The sequence below is a fragment of the Bufo gargarizans genome, chromosome 2 (genome assembly GCF_014858855.1).
Source record: "Bufo gargarizans isolate SCDJY-AF-19 chromosome 2, ASM1485885v1, whole genome shotgun sequence".
NCBI lineage: Eukaryota > Metazoa > Chordata > Amphibia > Anura > Bufonidae > Bufo > Bufo gargarizans.
The window spans coordinates 424423085-424433254 of NC_058081.1; the positions used below are offsets into that span (position 1 = coordinate 424423085).

General features: G+C 44.3%; 1 protein-coding gene across 1 annotated transcript; it reads right to left on the reverse strand.

Moving 5' to 3' along the window:
• Window positions 1-792: 792 nt before the first annotated feature.
• On the reverse strand, window positions 793-1358 carry SMIM32 (small integral membrane protein 32). The gene has a single exon (XM_044277791.1). It carries the CDS (start codon window positions 1136-1138, stop codon window positions 809-811), a length of 330 nt encoding a protein of 109 aa, XP_044133726.1. The 5' UTR covers window positions 1139-1358; the 3' UTR covers window positions 793-808.
• Between the last annotated feature and the right edge of the window lie 8812 nt (window positions 1359-10170).

Consider the following 10170-nt stretch of genomic DNA (forward strand, 5'->3'; position numbering starts at 1 on the left):
TTACTATGGCAGCCAGGACGCTATTAAAGTCCTGGTTGTAATAGTAGGAGCGGGGAAACGGTATACTTACAGTCCGCGCGGCTCCCGGGGCGCTCCAGAGTGACGTCAGAGCGCCCCATACGCGTAGATGACGTGATCCATGCGCTTGGGGCGCCCTGACGTCACTCTGGAGCACCCCGGGAGCCACACGGACGGTAAGTATGCTGCTCCCCCGCTCCCCGCTACACTTTACCATGGCTGCCAGGACTTTAGCGTCCCGGCAGCCATGGTAACCACTCTAAAAAAGCTAAACGTCGGATCCGGCAATGCGCCGAAACGACGTTTAGCTTAAGGCCGGATCCGGATCAATGCCTTTCAATGGGCATTCATTCCGGATCCGGCCTTGCGGCAAAAATCGCAGCATGCCACGGTATTTTCTCCGGCCAAAAAACGTTCCGTTCCGGAACTGAAGACATCCTGATGCATCCTGAACGGATTTCACTCCATTCAGAATGCATTAGGATAAAACTGATCAGGATTCTTCTGGCATAGAGCCCCGACGACGGAACTCTATGCCGGAAGACAAGAACGGAGGTGTGAAAGAGCCGTACAATGCCATTACACATATGGAGGCTCTACGGATATCATGAAAATAGTATAAACAGGATTACGTCATAGTTTCTCAATAAACTGTGCGTGAATAAAAAATTATTCTAACAATTACAGTGGTTTACTACAGAAAAGTTTATGTTTGTGCTATGTATGCCAGTATTATATAAAAGTCAACATACAGACGGAAAATGCATCCCGGATGCTGGTTACATGATCTTCAGACAGACTGTGTCTTCCAGGGACTCCTTGCTTCTCTGAGGGATCTGTCATAAGGTAAACCTACAAAGAAAGAATTCCGTAGCTGGCAGTTAATGAAAAGGACAATAAGAGTCACCGATAAGAAGAGAAGGACAAATAGGACAATATAAGTCACCAGGTCAGGTTTGTTGATCTCCCCTTCCTTCAGTACCCTGGCTGTAGACATATAGAAGGCTGAGGAGCTGACTGGTCTCTGAGTGCTGCTCAGGTAAGGAGTGTCAGTCTGGAGCATGATCTGGGCTTCAGTTGCACTGCTGGAGTTTAGTAACATCTCTCCATACATGATCATAGTGATGCTATCTTTCCAAAGACTGATTACAGAAGCCCAGCTCCATCTTGCTCAGAGCAGATCAATGATGTGCATAATCCCATTGAATGATTGTATCCCAAGTAATCCTGAATACCGTGAATTTTTGTCCCCCAAAATCACTCACTGAAGCCTCCAAAACATAATGATCACCTCAGAATTCCCTCTGTGTTTCTCCTTTAAAAGTACCAGGAATCATATGCATATCAAGGTAAACATATTAAGATCCAGAAATCATATAATGAGCACGGCCCATGTTGGCTAAATAGGCGTGTGTACCTTCAGTACAGTATGATGACACAAGCACACAGTGTTACGTTAGAGCTGATCACATCCATATAGTATGTCATATCTATGTCAGACAGATTTCTGGGGCACGCAGAATAGCCAGCTTCTTAATAATGAATGCAGCCTCTTTAAACTGTTGCGATTTGTTCCTGCTGGTGAAATAGAAGAATATGAAGATATACTCGGGTTCACCTTTGGGAAACGTCAAATCAGCATACAATCCTTTTCAGAAACCTATTTCAAGGAAGGATGTCTTGCAATATGCTCGTCGTCCAAGTAGTAAATAATCCAAAGAGCCTTCTTGAACTAACATCTAATATCCTTTTTAAAGCATTCCAAGTTGCCAGCGTGTCTGAGCGCTGTGGTTTTCCAGCACAGACTTCCAGCAGGCAGCCAGTCTGAGCAGACACTGTACATAGTTCCTTAAACCCCAGCAGAGCCTCATTGCATGCAGCAGGTTAGCTTTGTGCACCACGGTGCTGAATCTCTCTGGGCACTGTGATATCTCACAGCTTCCTCATATTAAAATGAAATAAACATGGGGATTTAATCACTTATTTGCTTTCATGGTCCTTGCTTCCTATTAGTTGTTAACTTTGGGGGCAGGCAATGATTTTCTGTAGTCGCCAGCACTATCTACAGATTGGCAATCAGTATGTTAATTCTATTTAATCAAACCGCTTTTAAACGGCCATTTAGGTTGGGCTTGATGCCAGGCATTTCTAAATCTCTTAACTCCTTAGCACTTTGTAATACAGCAAATGTGGCCATGGTTTTCATACATATTTCTGTCTCCTGTAAGCAAGAAAAATGTTCTGTATTCACTGTGTACTGTGCTGGGTATGCGATAACTCAGTTGGCATTGCATATGGCGTATAAATACAGTATTTTAAAATCTGCTAAGCATGAAGGTACAAATAACATGCTTACAGTATATTAATTACCAATGTTATCCATATTCTCCGTTATAATGTATGACTTGGGCCAGGGGAGCACCCAGGAGTTTTGTCTAGGGGGGTCCGAAAGGCAAAGAAATGTGGCATGTGCCAATTCAATTTTTCAAAGCCCCCTTTATATTTAAAAATGCGGGGAAGGGGTGTAGTGTGTTGCACTGATTCTTTTACTTGGCGATTCAAAAAGCCCTGTAGGAACAGAACAATGCGGCGCGCCCGCCCATTATTAACCACCTCAGCTTAAACACCCTTGATGACCAGACCACTTTTTACAATTCTGCACTACACTACTTTCACCCTTTATTGCTTGGTCATGCAACTTACCACCCAAATTAATTTTGTCCTCCTTTTCTTCTCACTAATAGAGCTTTCATTTGGTGGTATTTCATTGCTGCTGACATTTTTACTTTTTTGTTACTAATCAAAATTTTACGAAATTTTTGCAAAAAAATGAAATTTTTCACTTTCAGTTGTAAAATTTTTCCAAAAAAAACGACATTGATTCACACAAAATTTATTGTTCTACATGTCTTTGACAAAAAAAAAATGGTTTGGGTAAAAGTTATAGCGTTTGCAAACTATGGTACAAAAATGTGAATTTCCGCTTTTTGAAGCAGCTCTGACTTTCTGAGCACCTGTCATGTTTCTTGAGGTTCTACAATGCCCAGACAGTAGAAAAACCCCACAAATGACCCCATTTCAGAAAGTAGACACCCTAAGCTGATGGGCATAGTGAGTTCATAGAACTTTTTATTTTTTTGTCACAAGTTAGCGGAAAATGATGATTTTTTTTTTCCTTACAAAGTCTCATATTCCACTAACTTGTGACAAAAAAGTTAAAACTCCTATGAACTCACTATGCCCATCACGAAATACCTTGGGGTGTCTTCTTTCCAAAATAGGGTCACTTGTAGGGTAGTTATACTGCCCTGACATTTTAGGGGCCCTAATGTGTGAGTAGTTTGAAATAACAATGTGTAAAAAATGCCCTGTGAAATCCAAAAGGTGCTCTTTAGAATGTGAGCCCCCTTGCCCACCTAGGCTGGAAAAAGTGTCACACATGTGGTATCGCCGTACTCGGGAGAAGTTGGGCAATGTGTTTTGGGGTGTCATTTTACATATACCCATGCTGGGTGAGATAAATATCTCGGTAAAATGCCAACTTTGTATAAAAAAATGGGAAAGTTGTCTTTTGCTGAAATATTTCTCTCACCCAGCATGGGTATATGTAAAATCACACCCAAAAACACATTGCCCAACTTCTCCTGAGTACGGAGATACCACATGTGTGACACTTTTTTGTAGCCTAGGTGGGCAAAGAGGCCCACATTCTAAAGAGCACCTTTAGGATTTCACAGGGTATTTTTCACACATTTTGATTTCAAACTACTTCTCACGCATTAGGACCCCTAAAATACCAGGCCAGCCTCATAGTCCCCCAGTAGCAAGAAAGCTCACCATAATGCCCTCCAGTAGTAATAATTCTCCTTATAATGTGACAATAGAAAAATGCCCCCAAATGTGGGCCTGTCACCAACTTACCTGTCTGGGCTCCCACTCTGCAGCCAGAGGCTGTGGTATGGATGTGTTGTGAGAAAAGAAGCCAGGCTGAGCCCTAGTGACGCGCTGTATTGCCATGCCCCCTCGTAACACAAGTGCATCCATAGCTATGGAGCATTTGTTCTGTCTCTCCCTGCAATGCATGCAAATTGGTGGAGATTTAGTGGTACATGGTTTAGGTATGCAGGATTATAATGCAGGCTGCCTCTTAGGACAAATAGTATTTTGGTCCAATGGGGCACTGATCAGGTTCTGATTAGTGATGTCCCTAACTATTCGCTGGCAAACAGTTAACGGCGAACATAGCTTGTTCACGTTCACCGCGGCGGGCGAACATATGCGATGTTTGGTCCACCCCTATACATCATCATTGAGCAAACTTTGACCCTGTACCTCACAGTCAGCAGACACATTCCAGCCAATCAGCAGCAGACCCTCCCTCCCAGACACTCCCACCTCCTGGACAGCATCCATTTTAGATATATTCTGAAGCTGCTTTCGTAGTGAGAGGAGGGAGAGTGCTGCTGCTGCTGATCTAATAAGGAAAGCGTTAGCTAGGGCAGTGTTCTGAACTTCTGTGTCCACAGACTCATCTGCTGTAAGGACAGCGTCCTGACAGCACCCCAAAAAGCCCTTTTTAGGGCTGGTACATCAGTCTGCTTTTTTGTTTTATATATATATATATATATATATATATACACATATATATATATATATATATATATATATTGCAGTTGCCTGCCTGTGTGTGAGAGGCTGCAGGCTCAGTCACAGACAGCACTGTGTGCACACCATTCATACAGGGTGTCACAGACAATTCCTTGCAGATAAAAAAAGTAAATTTATATTATTTATCTCTGATATAATCGCAGTTGCAAGTCAGTGAGTGACTGTGTGGCCCAGAGACAGTACTGTGTGCACATAATTCATACAGGGTGTCGCAATACCTTGCAGATAAAAAAATAAAATAAAAAATTTATTATTTTTCTGTGATATAATCCCAGTTGCAAACCAGTGTGTGTCTGGCCCACAGAATGTACTGTGTCCACTTGCTGCTAGGCCACCACTGATACCGTTACAGGGTGTCACTCACAAATACCTTACAGATAAAATAAAATCAATATATTATTTTTCTATGATATAATCCCAGTTGCAAGCCAGTGTGTGTCAGGCCCACTGCCCACCATTTATATACGGTGGCACAGTACCTTGCACGCATAGTACCACTTAGCTAAAATAAAAAAATGAAAGGTGTCATACAGTCGAGGAACGAGGGCATGCAATTTTCTACCATTGAGATTTTTGCATAGGCTGAGCAGTAAGGGAGAGAGCTAAGGCTGTTACAGGGCTTACCCTTGTGTTCCTTAGTTTTGGATCAATCCAGTCGGATCTTCACTTGTGTCTTCTAGTTTTCTGTAACAGCATCCGTGACATTATAAACCGCCAAAACCGTCTTAAGCATGAATCCGGTTTCAACCTTGATTGACCGCATGCAGGGTCTTTCACTGGAGGTAGCAGATCTCCGGAAAACTGTCTCTCAGTTTGAGGTGACCGTTTCTGCTTGCGTTCATGGAATTTGTTCTGAGCCTAAAATCTCACTTCCGGATACGTTCTCCGGGGGTAGTGAGAATTTTGTTCGTTTTAGAGAGGCTTGCAAACTCCATTTTCGCCTACTTCCCCAATCCTCTGGTGATGAGGAGCGGAGAGTGGGGATCATCATCTCTCGCTACTCAGGGATAATGCTCAGTCCTGGGCCTTTTCGCTGCCGGTGGGGGCACGGCCCCTCCGTTCAGTGGATGAATTTTTTTTAGCCCTGGGTCAGATATATGATGATCTGGATCGTATTTCTCTGGAGGAATCTAAACTGCGTCTTTTATGCCAGGGTAAACAGTCCGCAGAGATATACTGTTCAGAATTTCGGAGATGGGCCGTTGATACTGGTTGGAATGATGCTGCACTCCGAAGTCAATTTTGCCATGGTTTTTCAGAGGGATTGAAAGTTTGACTTTCATGAGATACCTACCTCCTTGGATTCTGCCATGTCTCGGGCTGTTTGTATTGACAGGCATCTTAGAGAGAGAGGAGAGATCACTCCTTCCTGTCATACTCAGTCCAAGGACAGTGGGGTGGTCTCATTCAGTGCGCAGGAGCCTCAGTCTCTCTTAATCCTCTCTGAACAGGAGCCCATGCAGCTGGGTTTGCTTGCCTCTGACAATAGAGGATTCATCTCTCAGAGGAGGGTTTGTTTTTGTAGTGGAGGTATAAATCATTTGGCAAATGTATGTCCCTCTAGGAGATTCAGGCAGTTTTTTTAGAGTAATAAAGAAACAAAAAGAAAAAAGTCCTCTAAAAATGTTCCATCTGTTACTATTGGCAAGGTTGATGCGGAAATTGAAGGTATTCCGTTTGCTTGTAGTTCCCGTTTTGTCCTACCTGCCAGAGTGGCGCTAGAGAGCAATAACATTCTTTGTGAGATTTTTCTAGATAGTGGAGCAGCTGTCAATCTCATTGATAATCAATTTGCTATAACACATGGTTTCCAGGTATGCACTTTGGGAAAGGATATACCTGTTTTTGCTATTGATTCCGATCCACTTTCTCAGAAATCGTTAAAGGGCATAGTTCACAATATCCATTTGATTGTGAGTAATACTCATGTTGAGGATGTGTCATGTTTCGTCCTAAGCGGGTTGCCTACTCCTCTAGTGTTGGGGCTACCCTGGCTCACTAAACATAACCCCACCATTGATTGGCAAGCAAGGCAAATAAATGGTTGGAGTGACTTTTGCAGAGAGAATTGCCTCTCGACATCTGTTTCAGAGGTTTCTACTAAGACTGTGCCATCTTTTCTCTCAGAATTTTCGGATGTGTTTTCTGAGAGTGGTGTTCAGGAGCTGCCCCCTCACAGGGAGTATGATTGCCCTATTAATCTCATCCCAAGCGCCAAGCTGCCTAAATCTCGTTTATACAGTCTCTCCCAACCTGAAAGGGTCGCTATGCATGCTTATATAGCTGAGAGCCTGAGAAAGTGACACATACGACCCTTGCAGTCACCTGTTGTTGCTGTTTTTTTCTTTGTTAAGAAAAAAGATGGTTCTTTAAGACCATGTCTGGATTTCAGGGAGCTGAACAGTATCACAATTAGTGACCCATATCCGCTTCCTCTGATCCCGGACCTGTTTAACCAGATTGTTGGGGCTAAAGTTTTTTCCAAGTTAGATTTAAGAGGGGCATACAACCTGGTCAGGGTCAGAGAAGGAGACGAATGGAAGATGGCCTTCAATACCCCTGCGGGCCATTTTGAGAATTTGGTTATGCCTTTTGGTTTGACGAATGCTCCAGCCGTCTTTCAGCATTTTGTGAACAGCATTTTCTATCATTTAATGGGGAAATTTGCACTAATGTATCTAGATGACATTTAGATTTTTTCTCCTGATTTCAAAACTCATAAGGACCACCTACGTCAGGTCTTGCTCATTTTACAGGAGAATAAATTGTACGCTAAACTGGAAAAATGTGTTTGCAGTTCCAGAAATTCAATTTCTGGGGTTTCTTCTCTCCGCTTCTGGTTTTCACATGGACCCCGAGAAGGTCCGCGCTGTGCTTGAGTGGGAGCTTCCTGAGAATCAGAAAGCGCTGATGCGCTTTTTGGGTTTTGCCAATTATTACAGGAAGTTCATTTTGAATTATTCCTCTGTTGTTAAACCACTCACTGATATGACTAGAAAAGGGGGCCTTTTCTAGGAGAGCTTTGCTTCCGCTCCCATCTTGGTACAACCTGATATTTCTCTGCCTTTCATAGTTGAGGTGGACGCTTCTGAGGTGGGTGCGGTCTTGTCTCAGGGTCCCTCTCCTGCCAAATGGCGACCATGTGCCTTTTTCTCGAAGAAACTCTCCTCTGCAGAGAGAAATTACGATGTGGGTGATAGGGAGTTGTTGGCCATCAAGTTAGCTTTTGAGGAATGGCGCCATTGGCGAGAGGGAGCCAGACACCCTATTACCGTGTTTACCGACCATAAGAATGTGGCCTACTTGGAGTCAGCCAAGCGTCTGAACCCGAGACAGGTCAGATAGTCTTTGTTCTTTTCAAGGTTTAATTTTGTTGTCACGTTCCGCCCTGGGGTTAAGAATGTGAAGGCGGATGCCCTGTCACATTGTTTTCCGGGAGGGGGGAACTTTGAAGACCCGGGTCCCATTTTGGCTGAAGGAGTGGTTGTGTCCGCTCTTTATCCTGAATTGGAGGCAGAGGTTCAGGCAGCCCAGGCAGAGGTTCCTGATCTTTGTCCTCCTGGGAAGTTGTTTGTGCCTCTCGTTTTACCACACAAGGTTTTTAAGGAGCATCACAGTACTGTCCTTGCTGGGCACCCGGGGGTAGAGCCACAGTGGATCTCATTCTGGTGGCCGGCTCTTCGTAAGTCGGTTGAGGGTTTTGTGGCAGCCTGCGAGACCTGCATTCGTGCCAAAGTCCCTCATTCACGGCCATCGGGTCCTCTCCTTCCGTTAACCATTCCTTCCCATTCTTGGACACATCTTGTCCATGGATTTCATTACAGACCTGCCTCGTTCCTCGGGGAAGACTGTGATTCTGGTGGTGGTGGACCGTTTTAGCAAAATGGCGCATTTTGTTCCTTTTCCTGGCTTGCCCAATGCTAAAACGCTGGCGCAGGTATTTATTCATCACATTGTCAAATTGCATGGTATCCCTTCAGACATAGTCTCTGATAGGGGCACGCAGTTTGTTTCCAGATTCTGGAAGGCCTTCTGTTCTTGCTTGGGGGTTCGGTTGTCATTCTCTTCTGCTTTCCACCCGCAGTCGAATGGCCAGACAGAGAGCGTCAATCAGAATCTGGAGACATATCTGCGTTGTTTTGTGGCGGAGAATCAGGAGGATAGGTGTTCTTTTCTCTCCCTTGCTGAGTTTGCTTGAAATAACCTTCGTCAGGAGTCCTCTGATAAGTCACCATTTTTTGGTGCATATGGGTTTCATCCACAGTTTAGGACATTCTCTGGAGAGGGGGCTTTTGGTTTACCTGATGAGGAGAGATTCTCCTCGTCTTTGTCATCTATTTGGCAAAATATTCAGGATAATCTAAAGAGCATGAGTGAGAGATATAAGCATGTGGCGGATAAGAGACGTGTGCCTGGTCTGGACCTGAATGTTGGTGATCTGGTATGGTTGTCTACTAAGAATATCAAATTAAAGGTTACCTCCTGGAAGTTGGGTCCTAGGTTTATTGGGCCTTACAAAATCTTATCCGTCATCAATCCCGTTGCCTACTGTCTTGATCTTTCTCAGACTTGGAAGATCCATAATGTTTTTCACAAGTCTCTATTAAAACCTTATGTCCAACCCACTGTACCCTCCTCTTTGCCTCCTCCTCCGATTGTGGTTAACATAGTAACATAGTAACAGTACATAAGCCGAAAAAAGACATTTGTCCATCCAGTTCGGCCTGTTATCCTGCAAGTTGATCCAGAGGAAGGCAAAAAAAAAAAATCCTTTGAGATAGAAGCCATTTTTCCCCACTTTAGGGGAATAAAAATTCCTTACCGACTCCAATCAGGCAATCAGAATAACTCCCTGGATCAACGACCCCTCTCTAGTAGCTATAGCCCGTAATATTATTATGCTCCAGAAATACATCCAGGCCCCTCTTGAATTCCTTTATTGTACTCACCATCACGGTACCTCGTTCTTTGGGAGGGTTATGGTCCTGAGGATAGGATGTGGGTTCCAGTGGCGGACATTAAGGCCACTCGTCCTCTCAGGGCTAGAGAAGAGCGAACCCGAACTGTATAGTTCGGGTTCGTACCGAATTTTGGGGTGTCCGTGACACGGACCCGAACCCGAACATTTTCGTAAAAGTCCGGGTTCGGGTTCGGTGTTCATCGCTTTCTTGTCGCTTCTTTAAAGGCTGCAAAGCAGCCAATCAACAAGCGTCATACTACTTGCCCCAAGAGGCCGTCACAGCCATGCCTACTATTGGCATGGCTGTGATTGGCCAGTGCAGATTGTGACCCAGCCTCTATTTAAGCTGGAGTCACGTAGCGCCGCACGTCACTCTGCTCTGATCAGTGTAGGGAGAGGTTGCAGCTGCGACGTTAGGGCAAGATTAGGCAGTGATTAACTCATCCAAAAGACTTCATTCAGTGATCGATCTGCAGCTGTGGATCATTGAACTGCTGCTATTCAACTCACTGTTTTTAGGTTGC

Coding starts and splice junctions, on each gene's coding strand:
- SMIM32 (XM_044277791.1), bottom strand. CDS start 1,138: ATGATCATGTATGGAGAGATGTTACTAAACTCCAGCAGTGCAACTGAA.